The following is a 19,787-nucleotide window of genomic DNA, read 5'->3' on the forward strand; positions in this document are numbered from 1 at the left end:
TTTCGAACAGGTGATGAAGCAGAAATTTGAAATGTCTTCAATGGGGGAGATGAAATTCTTTCTGGGATTACAAGTTGAACAACTTCCTGAATGGATTTTCATTCATCAAACGAAGTACGTGCATGATATTCTGGAGAAATTTGGAATGTCAAGTTCTACTCCAGCTGCTACCCCACTTGCGACTAATCATGGAATTCACCCAGATCTCACCGGAGACAGGGTTGATGAGACACTTTATCGATCCATGATAGGTTCTTTGATGTACCTAACTGCTTCACGTCCTGACATCATGTACCCAACGTGCCTCGCAGCAAGATTTCAGTCTAACCCGAGAGAATCGCACATGATTATTGTGAAGAGGATTTTACGTTACTTGAAAGGCACACCCACATTGGGGTTGTGGTATCCTCGCAAAGGCGATTTTACACTCGAAGGGTTTTCCGATTCAGATTTCGGATGCTGCAAAATTAACGCGAAATCAACAACTGCAGGATGCCATTTTTTTGGTCCGAGATTGGTTACTTGGCAGTGTAAGAAACAAACATCTGTGGCGCTATCTACATGTGAAGCGGAGTATGTTTCTGCTAGCAGTTGCTGTTCTCAGATCCTGTGGATACAGCAACAGATGCGCGACTACGGTTTGCAGTTTCATAACACACCTCTGTTTGTTGATAATGAGGCCGCTATTAATATAACTAAAAATCCAGTACATCACACTAAAACTAAACATATTGAGATTCGTCATCACTTTATTCGCGATTGCTTCGAGAAAAAGTTGATACGAATTGAGAAAATCCACACTGACGAACAAAAAGCTGATTTGCATACCAAAGCTTTTGATAAAAATAGGTTTCTATATTTGTTAAAACTTAATGGTATGAAATTGCTTTCGGTGTCGGATGGAGTTCTGAGCGTTGATGAGAGTACTGTTGCGGATGAAGATGAGAGACAATCTGCGATGGTTTGTCGATTTTTTACGTGTTTTGGTATTTAGGGGGAGATAGATAGTTGTACATATTTTATTTTCAGAAAAATAAAAAAACAGTAAAAAATGCTAAAATCCAAAAACATGATAAAATTGAAAAAGAGCTTGTGTATATAGGGAAAATGATAGTACATCAGCTAGACAATTACAGTATGCTAAAGATTTGGAAAGACAAAATGAGTTAAACAGTCTCACTAATGATGTGTCGATAGGTTTTCGTACATTTAGTAGATTTATTCGGGATATAAACCTAAAATTTCAAACTGGTGAAATTCGTGGGGAACACTACTTGGATATATAGGTAACCCCTGAAATCTCGTTTGAAAGGTCTCGTATTCTGATATACTAGGTGGTTATACTCTATGATGTCTGGGGTATTATTCCGGGACTTCTGCTGAACGGTGGTTCTGACCTAGTCCCTGGCTAATACTTTCACCAAAATGCTTGAAATATAGCATAAAGCCCTCAGCTGATTAGACAATAAAATTGATAATCAGTTGTTGTAGCTGAAAAGATTCTCTAAAGGGAACACACTGCAAAGTCGAAGCTGATATCTCTCTGCTGAACGGAAGTTCTGACCTGAGATCCCTCAGTTCTAGCATACCCTAATTTATGTACAGACATCATTGTAGTATTTTTGCCTATAAGACTGAATATTGGGATTCTGGATACGGGAGTATATTCAAGAGGTGGGACACATGGATTGATCTAAGTTCTTAAAACACTTAAACAGTATCCTGAATATATTGAAGTTTGTATGAAAATTTAAGATGGATCAGTATATCGACAATCGAGGTGAATTGTTTAAATCTGAGTATGTAATGTAGCTTAATGGTACTTGTAATCTGTCTGAAAAGCTGATATGATTCCCTGACACGCTCGCCAAAAACAAACCTGTAAATAGTTTATTTTCTGCAATTTAAGTTTTCTGTTATTTCATTTCTTAGTTTAGATCATCTTAAAATCCAAAAAGATTTTATTTCTGCTTTATTTTAGACAAACCAGAGTGGAAAGTTGATTGTCGGATTCTGGAAAGATGAAGCAGATGCAGGAGATTCTGAGCTGAAGAATGAGGGGAGCTTACATTGTTGGAAATGTGTTTGTTTTCAAAGTCACAAACAAGTTCATTAAGTTGATACTTGGTATTTTCAGAAAGAAAATTGGAAAATAGTTTTACTAAATCAGTTTGATTCGTCAAAAAGATTAACCAGGGTCATTAAGTTGAACTTGGTAAATTAATCAAGTATGCAGGGTCATTAAGTTGAACTTGTAAACTTGAGTGGATTTCTAAAGCTGATTGAAGTTGTGTTTATTGTTTGAAAAGATAGATTGTAATGTTATTGGTTGAGTAACAGGTTTGGACGATATTTTCCAACGGAGGCAAATTGCAAAAGCTTGAACCAGATATTTCAAGATTCCAGCATAATGAGAGGGGGAGTCAGTGAGAGGGGGAGTCTGGGTCAACAACTAATGGGAAGTATGGAGTCAGTTCTAGAACCTGTGAAGAATGCTGATGAAGATAGACAGAGTTGGTGAAAAGACAAAGACTGAAGACTATGGATCTGAAGATGCTAAAAGACTACGTCAACATCCAAGGGGGAGTCTGTTGATGCATGGAATGTCTGTTGACTGCGTCTACAAAAAGTCTGAAGTCAAGATTGGACATTAGGGGGTCAAAGTGTAAATTTTAGGCTAAGTATAATTAGGATCGCTTTTTAGTCAAAAATGTAATGTGGACCGCTTATTTGTCATACTCTGGATCGCTTATAGGAACAAGTGATCTGGATCACTTATATGGCATGTCATATAAGCGACCCAGAAACACTATATATAGGTATGAGCGGTTCATCATTTAAAACGACGTATGTGTGTGCTACGGTGCTGAAACTCTGCTGAAATTTTATCAGAAAGCAATATAAACACAAGGAATTGAAAGGATTAGCTGTTGTTACTTTACTTACGTTGATTCCGCCTTCGTATGTAAAGATGAACTACTTCGACTGACTTTTCGGGTCATAGAACGGTCCAGCAGACTGACGAACTCAAATTTCCAGATTCGGACTCCTCATCTTTATCCAACACCTGATCGACCACCTTTTTTATCAACTCGGACTCATGATCAGTGTCAGATGATGTAAAAGTGATATCAATGTTTTCTGGTAACTCATCGGTTATATGAGACTTCAGTTTTATATTGACTGCCTTTTGAACTTACTCCTCATTTGGTTTTCTGGGAGAATAACCTTCCCAGATCGGAGGCGGACACTTGTTGTAACTAACACTTTGTTTCTTACCAGTATCCTTCTTCTTTGGCTTGTCATCTTGAAAAGCTTCCATACCTGCAACAGTTGGATAAATTCGATCAATAAGATAATCAGAACTAGAATAACTCTGCAATAATCGTCTGATTCTCTCATTTTCTATCTTTTCAGTTTCCAACTCTTGCTTCCACTTTGCACTTTCTTCAATATAGAAATTGATAGCTTTCTGCTTCGACATCATCACAACATTTAGCATTGTCAGTGCATCTTCTCTTTCAGAATTAGTCTTTTGCAGACCAGTTACCGTTCTGTTCAACACATCGTAAGATTCTTTCACGTAGTTGAGATCAAACAATAACTTTTCTATCATCTTGTCTTTCTCACTCAGTTTCTCATCTTTTTCTGCACACTGCTTGCAAGTTTCCAAGCATTTTTCACATGGCTTGATAACCTCAACAATCTTTTCGACTTCAACAACTTTTTCATTGGCTTCAACCACATATTTTTATCACTTGATACACTTCTTTAGCAAATTGAACTCTATCACTATGTTCAAAATTTCTTTCTTGATCAACACTTTCACATTTCTTCTTGTTCTGCTCTTTTGCTTCTTGTTTCTGCTTCAACTTCTCCAAGCGATCTGCAAAATAAAATTGAAAACTTTCAGGAGATAGTTGAGTTTTTGCAATATTAATTTGTTCTTCTTCCTCATCATCACTACTGTCATCAGTTGGAGATTTATCAAAATCTATTTTCTTTTTTGAACTATCATCATCTGAAGAACCAGAATCAGATAGTGTTTGATCAAAAATCGTTGTTCTTTCTGAACTTTCATATGATGAAACAGATTCTTCTTCTTGACTTGAATCATTACTAGCAAACACTTTCATCCATTCTGTAAATAAATCAGGTTCTTGGATGATTTTTGAAACTAGAGCAACAACATTTGAATCAGGTGGAATGTATTTGTCCCAGCTGATACCATAATAAGCTTTCTTATTTGCATCTTCGATCATTCTAGCATGTGCAGTTTGTGGCTCCTTTTGTTGTTGTTGTCGTGGTTGATGAGCAACTTGTTGATATGTGGCTTTTCGATAGTAATCATCTTTTCCAAAAGGATTCTTCGCTCCACTAGCTTCTTGATTTTTGCATTCTCTTTTGAAATGACCTTTCTCCCTGCATCGAAAACAAGTTACTTTAGCTTTATCAAAACCCAAAGTAGAAACATGTGCATCTAGAAAATCATTTCTCCCTGTAATCATTTTGAACTTTTCAGCTCTTCTCAAAACACTAGCTAAGCACCATTTGATGTCCATGAGCTCCATCTCTTCAGCATCGATCTGATCGTAATCCTCTTTTGTCAACATAGGATTTCCGATCCTTCCAGCGACTAATCCTCATAGGTCTCCAAAACTGTAGCAAGTAATGTTATGTGATCTTTTGCAACTTCTTTAGAAATACTCTGACCATTTGGGAGATTCAATGCAATGTTGCACTGTATCACACAACCATTTCCACTTTTTGAACTTTGAGAATGAAAGCTTGATGCTGAACTCTTTGGATTCACACTTGGATATGAAGAGATTCACTACTACTGTTTGGACTTTGATTGACTGAATCAGATGAATTTCCAGCACTAAAAGCAGTTTGGATTTTAGGACTCATTTCAACCTCTTGAACACTCCCTTTGTAATACATTCTCACATCTTGTAGATTACTCGGATTATTCATCCTCGCAATCTTCTGCTGTTCAAGATCTTGACTTTCAATCTTTTCAATGAACTGTGAAATAGTCAATCCATCATATTCCCCAGTGTTCTTCAGTATCGTCAAAAATGTACCCCACTCTTTCTGAGGTAAAGCATCAGCTAACTTGTCGACCCACTCATCTTGAGTTTTCTCTATTCCTAACAAAGACATAGATCGAACTAAGTGGCAAAATCTTTCAATCAGTTTCTTTGATGTTTCTCCTACCAAGTTTGAAAACAAATCGAATTCTTTCTTTAGTAGTGCTTTCTTGCTCTTAATCATTTTCTCACTACCCTCAAATTTAACCTTCAAAGCATCCCAGATTGAACGTGCAGTGTTATCATGTTGAAGCAAGATAAAAATATCTTCTTTCACAGCTTGCTGTAACAAACTGATCATCATTTTTCTGCTTTATACATATCTCTCTCTTTGTCATTCAATTCAGAAATAGCTTTTGTAACACCCAAATCTGTATGCGGTCTAACATACTTCTTCTCAATGCATTCCCAAGACCTCAAATGATTGGCTTGTACCCAGTTTTCGAATCGATCTTTCCATCCATAATACTCCTCGATTCCCATATGCTTCGGAGGCTTTTGCAAAGTTCCGGTTTGGTTCTCCATGTTCATACTTTGAGCAATGGCAGCCGGAGTAGTCGGGGATGAAGCAAATGCGTTGTAGAAATCTTCGTCAGACATTTTCAAACGAAATCAAGACCTTCAAACGAAATTACCTGCACACACAAACTTCAAACGGAATTAAACTTTCAAACGAAATTATCTAATTTCGTGCGAAATTAGACAAAATTTCAAACGAAATTAAAATTTCACACGGTATTAACTAATTCCGTGTTGAATTAGTTTCTGTTTCAAGCGAAATTAGTTTCAAACCTTAATTCTGTGCGGAATTAAGTAACAATCTCAAACGAAATTAGCCAACAGAGTAATTCCTTCGGAATTATAATGCAACTTCAAACAAATCAATGATGACGTCAGCATTTTCGAATAGATTTTCATGCGGAATTAAAAATTTTGTAAGTTTTTGATTGAATTATGGTCCAAATCTCTCAACGCATTTTTAATACACTGTTTTACATGTTATATGTGAAATTCAGATCATTTTAACCGTGGAAACTTGTTCAATTAAGAAAAGAAGGTGTAGAAGTGAGAAAATGAGATGAAATCAGGCTGAAATCGGTTGAACTCATCCTCCTGAGCTCTGATACCACATGTAGGATCGTTGTCGGGCCCGAATTGAGTCAATCAGAGGCGTTCTATACACTATGAAAGGCGGAAACAGACATAATGCATGAATTCAGCAAGATTTTCACTAATTATTGTCTTGTATATTAATACTGAAACGATTACAGATCTGAAGACACTTCGACAGAGCTTCGCTGTCGGAAAAATCCAAACTAATTTCGTACCGTACCAACTGACACGAGATTAGAACTATATATAGGCACACTAATTCCGTATGAAACATGCTTCATACGGAAATACATTCACGCGGAAATACGACTTCACACGGAATTACCTGTTAATTCCGTACGAAATTACCAAATAACACTTCATGCGGAATTAGGTCTTCATGCGGAATTACTTGATGACAGATTTCTCGATCTTCGTGCCACAAACAATGCAAGACTCGATACAAGACGAAGTCGACAGATGTATGCACCAACAACCCCTCTTAATTGAGACAGTTTATTAAGGCCCGCAATAGTATCTCGGGGTTTGCAGCGATTAAGTTTTACTAAGAATGTAAATTCTCACTTTTTTTTGTTTCTATAAAAGATTAAAAGTCCATATTTTAACCTTTACCCGGTACTGATATACCAGTACCGGGACCTAATTTACCGTCAGAACAATTTCTTTGTCATTTTCTCAGTTTACCGATGTGATACGTGTCGGGCAAGCTTCCGACATCTGGTTAATTTAAAACCTTGATTACAAGACTTTACTTTAATTCAGTGTATTTGGTTTCGATTATTAGTCGTTTATCGTCCATAACTCAAATTGAGTAAACACACAAATCGAACACCATACTGATTGTGATAGTACGATATCAGTTCGGTAGAGATTCGATATGCTAGCAGTATGCTATCGTTACTTGGTATAATTTATAATATCAACAAAATACTTTATTTTGAACACAATTACCTTTTGTTTAGCAGTTGAGTTTGTGCATATGATTGATTGAATGCAGTTTTGGTTTCGGTTTTTTTTTTAATAACCTTATTTTTTTCTTAAAATTACTTTTGGCTTTAATCTTTTATGGCAATAAAAAATAGGTATATTTGTTGATTTAACTAAAAACACAATTAAAATGTCTTCTTTTTTTTTTCTTATTTTTATGTAGTAATATCATGTTTGTTGGAAAGATAAAAAAAAATACTCGTAAATATGATGTAATTTAAAAAATATGGTATAAAAAGTTATTAACGTTTAAAATGAGGGTACAATATGCTTAATTCCAATAATTCTTTCCAATTTCTCACCTCATTAATCTCAGTCATCCAATCTCAAAATCAAAAGCCCATAATCCTTCCTAACTTGTTATAAAAAAAACAAAAAAAAATCCTTTTTATTTTATTTATTCACCATTTTATACATATAAATTCAAAATATTATAAAAGTGGGTTAACGAAAATGTGAGTGTCAGAACCTATCATTTAGTTTCAATTCTTAATTTAGGATTTTAAGTTAGAGCAAGTTTTGACTATAATTAGGGATTTTTTTTAACGGTAAATTTGGATCACTGACAGACTACTGGAGTATTGTGCCACCAGCGAAACGACCCGATCATATCCATCTCCACTAGGCATAATGCCTATATACCAATTCAGGAGGAAACCCAATAAATATGGAAAACCCCGTGTGAGAATCGAACCCAGGACCTATTGGTCCCAACGACTTATCCCACCCCCAAGATGCCACTAGGCTATAAAGCCATGGGCATAATTAGGGCATTTCAAATCTAGCTACATTTACAAACACCTTTGAGTCCCCAATACTAATCGCGTTCAAAGCTTTAACCATGATCTCCTTATTTTCACACCTTCAAAGCGAACGAATGCGAAAAATCTCCCTGCCTTATATTTCCTTCTCGCTAAATACGCATCGACCATCTTCCTGTAAACCCTAAATTCCTTGCAGAGCATCCTAAGAGTATAGTGAGAAGGAAGATTGGATACGTAGAAAGATATCTTCTCACCCCCACCACTGTTTCCCATCACACTTTACGCTTCTTTGTTTAATAAACCCAAATCCAAGCAGCCCAAATCACAGATCTTTAAAAGGTTAATAGGATTCGTATCAATCAAGCTAAACTATCGTGATAGCCGCGATAAATTACAGACCTACTAAGCAATCAAAATCTAGACTCACACATAAACAGATTCAAGATATAACCTTAATACAATCAAACCCAACCCCGCTAACAATGCTCGTATCACGCAGTTTGGAAAAGAATCAAACCGCAAAATAACAGGATTGTTACACAGAGCTGGAAATAAGATCGATTAGTTAGAGCAAGTTTTGACTATAATTAGGGCATTTCAATCTATATTTCGTATTCCATAGTCCATTAATCTCATGTCGTTGTTCCATGATTCAATCCATTCATAATTACCATGAACATTAACTCCAACATTAATAATTTAATATAATTAAGACAAAGCACATCATTTTGATATTGCCATTCATTACCACATTGTAACCTTAAACTCAAACATCAACTTTAACCGCATAGTTTAGTATCATACACAGTAGGAGGGTTGAATAAACTTGTATGCGCATACCGTACATAACAATTGGTAGATATAACCCGTCCACTAAAGAGTGGTTTCCTAGTAAAACTACGGATCTCATTACTTCCCTTGGTTAAACATTTAAGACAATTCTCCTTTGTTAAGTCAGGAGTACACTGCACATCCGCGTAAAGAGCATGTTCATCCCCGTCATAATGTATAGTGTCTGACGCATATTTCCGAAGAGCATCACCTCCAGCCGCTTTCACCTTTAGCTTATTTATCATACTATCCATGGTCTTTGCTAAATTAACAGTACTGACAGATAAATCGTCCCCTGAACGACACCAGGCCCAATCATCCAGCACTGAGAATATTTTGCGACCAGTTGAGTAACGCACCATACATTGTAAATATGGGTAGAAATCCCAAGCTACACCTTCCTGTTGTTTAGGGCAGTACTTTCGAATAATCTGAACCACGTTCCTAAGACAACACTCACAAAGTCCTTTTACGACATTAAGGGCACAAAAGAAGCTGGCGCTAACTTGCTCTTCAGGTTTGCCTGCCGATTGGGTATGGTAAAAACCATTGTAGCTAGAATTATTCTTAATTAACACCATGAGTTTATCCAGTGCGGAATCTCGGTTTTTTTGGATGGTGTTGCTTTTGAAATCTCCACCTCTACATGCATGCCAATTTCTAATTAGAGGTGTTGGAGCTTTGGCAAGATTGACTCCATTGATGAGTGATTGAATAATGATAAGAAATAAGATTATGGATTTCATTTGCATTTGGCACAAGAATTTGTGACAATTTCTCTTCTTATATACAGTACTTTATACTGTTCTAATCGTTAATTGTTAATTATATAACAAAACGTGTTAATGTGTTATCGTTAGGTTTGAGTTTGGTGGAATTCTAATATATGTTACGTTTTATCATTTCTAACTACTGTACGAACAATGTATACTTTTTTTATTATATTAAGGCTGATTATAGTAAAAGATAAACCAAATTTAAATGTTGATTAAAGTGCATTTTTGGAATAAATATATTTTGTATTTCCTACAAAATAGAATCACAAAGTATTTACGCAAAATATTAAGCCTAGAAAAAAGTTCTCAATAACAAAATAACACGTTTATATTCGAAAATATAATCTCTAATAAGATAAATTGCATGTTCGGTACAAAAACCTATGACAGATACCACTAGCTAACAAAGGAGGGTAAGTGCGAATACACAAAGGAAATACACAAAGTATGTAACACTCAATATTTGTTTGGAACTGGATAATTTTATTAATCACACTTGAAGCTTAAATACACAAAGGAAAGTAAACTACATACACACGATGTCTCCACGTACACATCATGCAACATAAAAGCAAGGCCGGTCAAAAATTTTGGAGGCGAACTACAAAGTTGTGCCCCTTTGAATTTCTATAACTAACAAAAAGAAAACTTGCATTTACTTTGGTTAAGAAACTAGATGAACATTATAGCATTACTTGTCTTTTGAGTAGGTAAATACACCTGATGTGCTGATGTGCTGAAGCATTTGATATCCATAATGGTAGCAGGTCAGGAGATAACATCCCACGGTCGTTAGATGGACCAGATGCATGATGACATGGGATGGAAGATGACTGGCATGGGTGAAATGTATAAGTATATGGGTAGATTAGTTCCACCCCCATCCACCACCACGAGTTTATCCAGACCGGTGCCCGTTCTTTACACAATAGGCTGACCCCTGCCATCCTTTACCCAGCTCATCCCGTCTATGCAGGTATGTTATCTTATTTTTATTTCATTTATCTATGAGCAATTTAATTTTATGTAGTGGGTATTTTGTTTAAATTCTTATAGGCATACGACCCACGCTATACTCCGCCCGACCTTTCCATGCCACATTTTACTCAGTTCTGCAAAACAATGCCGCTCTTTCCTATGTCTGGCCTTTCCATGCAGGTATGTTATTTTGTTTTTATTTCATTTTTCTACCAACAATTTAACAATTTTAATGTTATGTAATGAGTATCTTTTTAAAATTTTTTATAGGCTCCAGGCACGTCCTATACGCGGCACTGCTCGTCACCCTCTATTAGGCGTGGCCCGAACTTCACGGAGGAGGAGATCGCTGAGTCTGACGAGGATTGATGACGATAGTGGTTTATTTTATTATTATGTGATACAATATTGTATGAACAATTGAATTTAATTTTAAGTATTTGTAATATTGTTTAATTTGGATATGTTTAGTTTGTTTGGATTGCTTAATTTCACTACGTCTTTTATAAATTTATTAAAAAAACTATCATTTTATAACAAAAAAAAAATCAACATAATTACTTTAAATAAAATAAAGATAAAAAAGATACTAATAATGGGTAATGTTATCTACACATCCCCCATAATTTTTGTAGGCCCTTATTCCTGGAGATACTAATAAAGTTCAAACATATCATTCGTATCCTTCATTCGTTCTATTCCTTCTATGTTTGAATCCGATTCGCGGATTCAAACACATCATTCATACTTTTCACTTCTTCTACGTTCTGAATCCATGTCGTGAATTCAAACATACTTTTCATACTTTTCTTTCGTATTTAGTACTCTCAATTTCCTGAGAGTCTTACTACTCCTTTCACCCACATGTCCACCAAGTACCCAATCCTTCCGGACATACCCGCAACAATTATCACGGTCTCACGAACGTCATATGTTTCTTGCGTACTGGCCATGTACGCAATCCACATACTAGTTTCGTGCCTTCATGTAATCATCGCCTTATGTCCGAAGAATTAGGTTTCGGCACGTGTAACATTTTCAAAACTTCTTTATCATTGTCCTTCATTTAGAATTTTCCTTCCCTTAATAAGATTTACCATTACATGTATCCACATATTGAATTTACGTACCTGGGTTCAAATTTGTCTTATTACATGCCTTGGTGTCGGTCTTAGACCGCATTCACGGATCATCCTCTCCAAACAATCATGCTTACCTTACACATAACATACTGTTATTTTTCTCTATATGCATACTCAAGTACATACTTACATTCGCTTCTACCTTTAGATCTTGATCGACTCTTGGATTGTATGGGTTCCTTGTCACAAGAGCATATGGGTTTGAGTTCAAGTATTTACCCCCTCATACTTGATTTCTCTCAAACCAGAGCTCTGATACCAACTTGTAAGACCCTAACACGTTTAACCTTAAAACGACGCAGCGGAAAATACGAGCCTTAAAATTTCTTTTCTTAGCAGTCATACAACTTGTTAATAAGCCATTCGAATCGGCTTAATTTAAATCTTTTATCTCATTCATACATAATTAAGAAAATTATATTGGAAACGACTTCAAACATGTGATCACATCCCCGTACAAACCTTGGTCTTCGACTCAATCCCTGTTGATTTGTTCATCATGACCAGTTCAAGCGGAATAGCATCGACTATAAATAGTGACATTTGGAGCGAATTCAGTAAGTAGTTCAGTTGTTGTCTTCCGGTGAGCCACGAAGTGCTACCGAAGTGTTGTCAGGCTTGTAAACGGTTTATTGATCAATAAAACAATAAGATTAAAGGGAATACGGCTGAGATTGCACCAAAACATTAGTTTCCGCCTCTTATTTTGGATAAAAACTCTTCTGATCGACTCATTCGGGTCGGAAAACGATCCTACAAGTGGTATCAGAGCTCAGGAGGAAGAGTTCTTGCCATTTCAGCTGTGTTTTCTGATTTTCTCCACCTTCTTCTTAAAAATCGAAAATTTTTCACGGTAAAATCGGCTCAATTTCACACACAGCACGTGCAATCATATTTTGTTAAACCCTTGAAAGTTTCAGAAGTAAAATCAACTTAAAACTTGAAATTTTTGACCTTCCGCTTGAAATCGGTTTCGGAAATAATGACGTCAGGTTGATTCCGCTTGGATTTGGTCTTGATTCCGCTTGAAAACATTGATTCCGCTTGAAAATTTCATCTAATCCCGCTCGAAATTCAGATTCTGCTTGAGATTGCTGTTGATTCTGCTTGAATCAACTTGATTGTTGATTTCTCTTGAAATCATAGTTGTTGATTCCGCTCGAACGATTTCAACAGGGATTTCGCTTGAACATACATTGATATTCCGCTTGAAACAGAGGGTCTTTGTTATTTCTCTTGAAAGTGTAACTTTTCTATTTTGCTTGAACTTGAAAATTTGTGAACTTTGAACAATTGAAACATCGACAAAGAGTTCTACAATGCCTTTGCTGGTCCAATGACTATCACTCAGAGTACATTGCTTGAAAATGAAACGGGGACATCACAGAAACCGCCTAAGCTCTTGGATATTGATGATTATAATGGTTGGTCCGAACGTTTTGGAAATTGGGTTGAAGCTTATCACTTGGATGCTTGGGAACACACCGAAGTCCCATATGAAAGGCCTACAAGGAATGGTATTCAGTTAACTATCAGAGAAATGAATGCTGATGAGAAAAAGAAGGATAGAGATGAGTAATTGATGGTGAGTCTGCTTCAGCAAGCAATCAAAGAGGACATTTTGATATTGCTTCAACATGATGGTAGTGCTTATTCGATCTGGACCGAATTAGAAGCAAAGTCTATAGGAAGTGATGATATGCTTAAAAACAAAATGTCACTCATGAAGAAAGAATTTGATCTATTTCGTGGGTTGAAATCTGAAAACACTAAGCAAATTATTGGGAGATATTGTAACTTGGTGAGAAATATGACGAAATTAGGGATCCAAAAGGATACTGATGAGCTGATTGAGAAACTTGCTGATGCGTTACCACATGATACTTGGGGAACATTCCTGATGATGTTGAGAAACAATCGGAAAGAATATAAAAAGTTAACATTGGGAGAGTTCATCAAACATCTAGAGGCTCAAGAGATGGAGCAGAGGAAGATCGCCAAGATGAAGAACTATGATGGAGAACAGGATATCGGCTTGTATTTCAAGAGTGGTGTTAGTGAAAAGACAAATCTCTCTCCAAAGGTTGAAACAGCTTATAATGCAAAAGGTTCTTCTAAAAAACCATCTCAGGGATCAAGCAGCACAACAGGATTCTCTTCATTTCCAACATATGATCCTCAGTTCACTACAACAAAGAGTGGCAAAGTTCTCCAATGCAACATTGCCTTAAAGCTTGAGAATGATCAGAATTATACTGAGGAAGTTGCTAAAAGCCACATGTCTTTGTTGGTTACAGTGCTTGAATCATATTGAGGATTAGTTGCAGGGAGGATCGGAAATCCAATGCTCACGAAAGAGGATTACGATCAAATTAATGCCGAGGAGATGGAATTGATGGATATTAAATGGTGCATGGCTAGTGTGTTGAGACGAGCTGAAAAGTTTAAACAAATCACAGGCAGAAATGATTTTCGCGAGGCACATGTTTCAACTTTAGGTTTTGATAAGTCTAAAGTTACTTGTTTTCGTTGCAGGGAAAAGGGGCATTTCAAGAGAGAGTGCACAATTCGAGAAGCGAGTGGAGCACAAAACCCTTTTGGAAACAACGATTACCACAAGAAGGCGATTTATCATCAAGTCACTCAACAGCCATATCAACAACAGCAAGCACCGCATCAAGCACAAACTGCACATGGTAGAAATGTGCTTGAAGATTCAAAAAGAGCATGTCTGGTTAATCAGGGCAAGGATGTTGGATTCAGTTGGGATAAATACATTCCAACAGATAGCAAAGTGTGTTTGGCAGATCAAGACGATGAAAAGTTGGATGAAGGTTTTAATTGGGACAATTTTTGCCCAGACCAAGAGTTCATGGTCAAAGAGATGTCCAAAGAGATGTCTAATGTTAAAGCTTTTGTTGCTAATGCTTATGATGAGTATTGGGCTGCAAAATACAGAAAAGTCAGGGAAGCTGAAGAAGAAAAATGGAGAAAGATTGAAGAGGAGGAAGAAGAAGAAGAAATGTTAAAAGCTGAAGCTGAAGCCGAGAAAAAGAAAAGAAATGAGTTTTTCCAAACAAGAAGAACAGTCAAAGAAGTTCCGAAATTCGAAATTAAAGTTGATGTTGAACCTATCAAAGTTCCAGAGAAATGTATGAACTGTGATTCTTTATCAAGCAGAACAATGAGTTGCTACACAACATAAAGAGATTGAAAGAATCATATGATACAATGAACAGAGAAATTAACAAGTACACTGAGTCAAACAGTGACCAAGCTGTAGCGATGAATACACTTAAAGGAGCTTACATTAGACAGCTTGATGACGTCAACTATTACACAGGGAAGTGTGCAGAGCTGGAATTGAAGCTGGCAACACAAAAAATAGAATCTGAGAGAGTTAACAATTTATTGGAAAGCTACTCATGTTCTACTTTTGTTGTTGACAGGATTTATCCAATTGTGGAGAAATTGAAGACGTTTCAGCAAGAGAAGACTTCAGAAGAAAAGAAGTCCGAGACAAAAGAAGATGATGAAGTGAAAATTTCTGGTGAGAAACCAAGTGTGGTCTACAATAAATGTCCACCCCCGGTCGAAAATGGATATTCACCTCGAAATCCAAATTCCGAAAGAGTCGAAAAGGTAATTAACTTACAGTGGGAGTCTGTGTCGTCAGATAACTTACCAGAAAATATTGATGTCACGTTCACATTGTCTGATACTGATCATGAGTCCAAGTTGATAAAAAGTGTGGTCGATCAGGTGTTAGACAAAGATGACATAGAGGAGTCAAAACCGGAGTCCAAACTCGAGTCAAAGTCTGAGTCCGATACGTCAAAGCCGACAATCAAAAGGACAAACGGGTTTATGATAAGGAGTTTTTACTATCGAAATCTAATTTGAATGGCGAACCGGTCAAAGTAGCATATACTTTGAAAGATTCTGACAAATTATATTCTGATGGGATTTTTCCAATAAGAAGTGTTAAAATCGAAATGATTAAAAAGGTTTTCAAAATCACAGAAATTAATATTTCTGAAATAAAAGATTTAAATCTTTCCGGAAAACCTAAACAATACACTTCAAGAGTTCAACAAATAATTAACAAGAAAATGGGTTACAATTGTGGTTTTGGTTTTCAAAAGAAACCAAATCGTAATGGTAATCTCAAAAAGAAAGGTCTTGGATATAATCAACCGAAAAATTATAAAAATGAAAAAGTTTATAAACCAAAAACTGTGTTTGTTTCAGGAACAACGACAGAAGCTGAAAAGGAGCAAGCTTTCAGAAGGCAAACAAATCAAGAATTCCTTGCCAAGAAGCAAGAAGACATGAAGAATAGAGTTGCTAAAAAGCCTATAGAGACGAGAACCTGTTTTCAGTGTAAAACAGTTGGTCATATTTCCAGGAATTGTCCAAAGGCAATACAGACAAAACAGGGAGTCTCTGGTAAACTGAAAGAGAAAGTTGATGAGAAAACCGAACTGGCAACCAAAAAATTTACAGGCTTTGAAAATTCAACCTTTGAGGTGGGAGAATGTTCAAATAATGTTTTAAAAAGAAAAGAAAATGTGAAAAATCAAAAATGGGTTGTTAAGGGTTCAGGAAACAGTTCTGGTGATAAATCTGTTTCCACAAAACCAGAGGAGCCACGTGTTGAAGGAAAAGATGAGAAATCAGTTTTAACAGTGGATGATGTAAATTTTCCACCACTGAATGCTAAAAATTTGAAATCAAGAATTGGAAAATTCGAAATTTCAAATCAATTCTTTCTTAAAATGAAAGAATTGGATATTGAAAAAGCCTTTAACCCTGCAGTGAAAAACATTTTTGAAAAAATGATTGAGGGGAAGGCTTAGGGGGTAAAAGAGTTTTATCAATCAAAAAGGAAAGATACAACCGCAAATGAGACTGGGAAGGTTACACCCATGGCTGGTCAGGCTTGGGTGGATATATTCTTCAAAGAATAGAAACCTGAATTGCCGGAGCTCCCAAGTTGGTAATCCCAAGTTGGTAATGATTGAGGGGAAGGCTAAGGGGGTAAAAGAGTTTTATCAATCAAAAAGGAAAGATACAACCGCAAATGAGACTGAGAAGGTTACACCCAAGGCTGGTCAGGCTTGGGTGGATATATTCTTCAAAGAATAGAAACCTGAATTGCCGGAGCTCCCAAGTTGGTAATCGCGGAGCATGAATCAGCATCATTCTAAATGTTTTTTTAAAATTGAAACTGAGAAGTGTGAATTGCCGGAACTCCCAAGTTGGTAAGTGTGGAGTAGGAATCGGCACCTTGAGAATTCAACCAACAGATGATAATTGGTTGAAAAGGTTTGTGGCAGGTGTTTTGGTTTTTGATTCTACAAGTGGTTAATCAAGGTCATTAAGTTGAACTTGATTTAACTATCATTCAAAATTTTTTGGTAAACAAAGTGATGAAGTAACCCCTAACCTACAAGTGGTTGATAAACGAACTTATTTTCCGGAAAAACCATTTTGATTAAAACAAACTTAAGTGTTTTGAAATCATAATGGGAAAATAGTTTGTTGTGAGGGGGAGTTCTGATTGTTTAGGCCAAGTGGATGGAGAATTGAAGCAATTCGATATCAGTTGTCATGTTCTTGTACAGTTTGTTTTCAATTTCTTTAAATGTTTTTGAATTTTAGGGGGAGTAAGAAATTTTCAGAAAATCCAAAAACATTAGAAAATTTGAAAAAGCCAAAAACATGATAAAATGAAAAATGAGTTTTTGTTGCATAAAAGAGGAAATGATAGTACATCAGTGGACTATCACAACATGCTAAAGATATGAAATGTTTAAATGTGATAAACAATCTTGTTGTGGATGTGTCAGTAGGTTTTTACACATTTAGTAGATTGTAACGAGATATAAACCTAAATTCAAACTTGCTTATCTCGTGGGGAACATTTCTTGGATATATGGGTAACCCCCGAAATCTTGTTTGAAACGTCCCTCTTTCTGAGATACTAAGTCTTTATACTTAGTAATATCTGGGGTATTATCCTGGGACTTCTACTGAATGGAAGTTCTGACCTAGTCCCCGTATAATACTTTACATAATGCTTGAAATATAGCGCAACCCTCAGCAAAAATGATTAAACAATAAAATTGATAATCATTGCTGTTGAAGAAAAGATCCTCTAAAGGTGACACACCTGAAGTCGAAGCCGTCATCTCTCTGCGTATACGGAAGTATCGACCTGAGCTCTCACGGCCCTCGCAATTTAACCCCTTTACAGATATCATCTATAGTATACTCACCTGTAAGACTGAATATTGGGATCTGGATACGGGAGTATATTCAAGTGGTGGGACACGCGAATAAGTTTAAGTTCTTAAAACATTAATCCCGTATCTCGGAACAGTTGAAATTTGTGTGAAAATTTAAAGTGGACCAATATACTGACAATCTAGGTGAATTGTAGAGCTTGAAATGTTTAAAGCTTAACGTTGTTAGTGATGTGTCTCAAAGCTAAGCTGATATGATCCTCTTGCACGAACTCACAAAAATATTGTCTGTAAATAGTTTCTTTACTGCGTTTTTTTTTTATTTTACTCAAAAAATCCAAAAAGATTTTAGTGTGTTTTAGCATAAAATTTTGAAAAATCCAAAAAGATTTTTGACAATTGATGTTGAAGAGCTGACGTTCAAAATTCCAAGTGCTAAACATGAAGAACAGGTTGGATAAAGTGTGAGTGAAAATGTTTGAATGTTTTCATAGATTAAATCGTTTTGATTGTTTACCACAATAGTTTCTAAATTTTTTAAAAGATTTAATATTTGAGAAACTTATGTGTTAGGTAGAGATTGTGCAGATAACCTGAGCTGGAAGAGAGCCAGGTCACGATCTTGGAATGAATTGTTGAATCTGTGATTTCTAGACTACGATCCCAGCAGATTGAGAGGGGGAGTCTGTTGGTGATAAAGTTTGTTCGAGAAAAGAACGAAGACTGATAAAGACTGAAGGTTGACAACCGAAGACTCGACATTGAAGACTCCGTCAACATCCGAGGGGGAGTTTGTTGGTGCATCCATCTTTCGCCTACGTCTTGTATCGAGTCTTGTTTAGAATAGTGAGAACAGGGCACGAAATCCAAGAATCATGTATTTGGAAGTGATTCCGCGAAATCACATAATCTTGATTCCGCTCGAACCGTAGAACTTGATTTCGCTTGAGTCTTTAAGTGGTGATTCCGCTTGAACTGGTCAGGTGATGTTCAAGCGGAATAGCATCGACTATAAATAGTGATATTTGGAGCGAAATCAGTAAGTAGTTCAGTTGTTTTCTTCCGGTGAGCCATGAAGTGCTGCCGAAGTGTTGTCAGGCTTGTAAACGGTTTATTGATCAATAAAACAACAAGATTAAAGTGAATACGGCTGAGATTGCACCAAAACATTAGTTACCGCCTCTTATTTTGGATAAAAACTCTTCTGATCGACTCCTTCGGGTCGGAAAACGATCCTATAAATAACCAAATAAACATGGTAATTTATCTACTATGTTCGGGTATGTTGCAACCCAACTTAGATTACGCCCCGATACCACAGGCCTTTTACAACTTTATTTCATAAAACCTTTATTTTCTTTTTCTTCCCTTTTTACCATTAGATTTATTTCTTAAAATCCTAATGTTTGTCAGTATAAATTTACCACAATGGTAATTTATCCGCTTATCCCTAACTAATTTAGTATAATTACCAAACCCGTTTTTGGGATGTTACATACGGAGCCCTAGATCAATCGGGTAGGGTAACGAATTAGTGATCAGGGGTTAAAATACTTACAACGAGTCAGAGCTTCGTGTTTTAGGGGTATAATATCGAGAAGCTTTTAGCTATTATAGGGACAGAGAGAAAAGAAAAGAATTGAACAACGAGACTGAGGCCTTCGGCCTCCTTGTATAGGCTGAAAATGGGATGACTCGCGTCCCGCGAGTCCCTCTCTCTTTCATCGCGCCTCGCGAGCCAGGCCTAGCTACGGCTAGGTCTGGTTAGTCACCAACCTAGACTCGCCGTGTGTCATGCCACGTGGCACGTTGGTGTTCCACCAGGTGGCTCTCGGTCGCGCCCTGCGAAGCCACC

General features: G+C 36.6%; 1 protein-coding gene across 1 annotated transcript; it reads right to left on the reverse strand.

Moving 5' to 3' along the window:
* Nucleotides 1–8,736: 8,736 nt before the first annotated feature.
* Nucleotides 8,737–9,534, reverse strand: LOC110942494 (cysteine-rich repeat secretory protein 1-like). Its single transcript, XM_022184272.1, has one exon. The coding sequence runs from the start codon at nucleotides 9,532–9,534 to the stop codon at nucleotides 8,737–8,739; it is 798 nt and encodes a 265-aa protein (XP_022039964.1).
* Nucleotides 9,535–19,787: the final 10,253 nt, after the last annotated feature.

The sequence above is a fragment of the Helianthus annuus genome, chromosome 5 (genome assembly GCF_002127325.2).
Source record: "Helianthus annuus cultivar XRQ/B chromosome 5, HanXRQr2.0-SUNRISE, whole genome shotgun sequence".
NCBI classification, from domain to species: domain Eukaryota; kingdom Viridiplantae; phylum Streptophyta; class Magnoliopsida; order Asterales; family Asteraceae; genus Helianthus; species Helianthus annuus.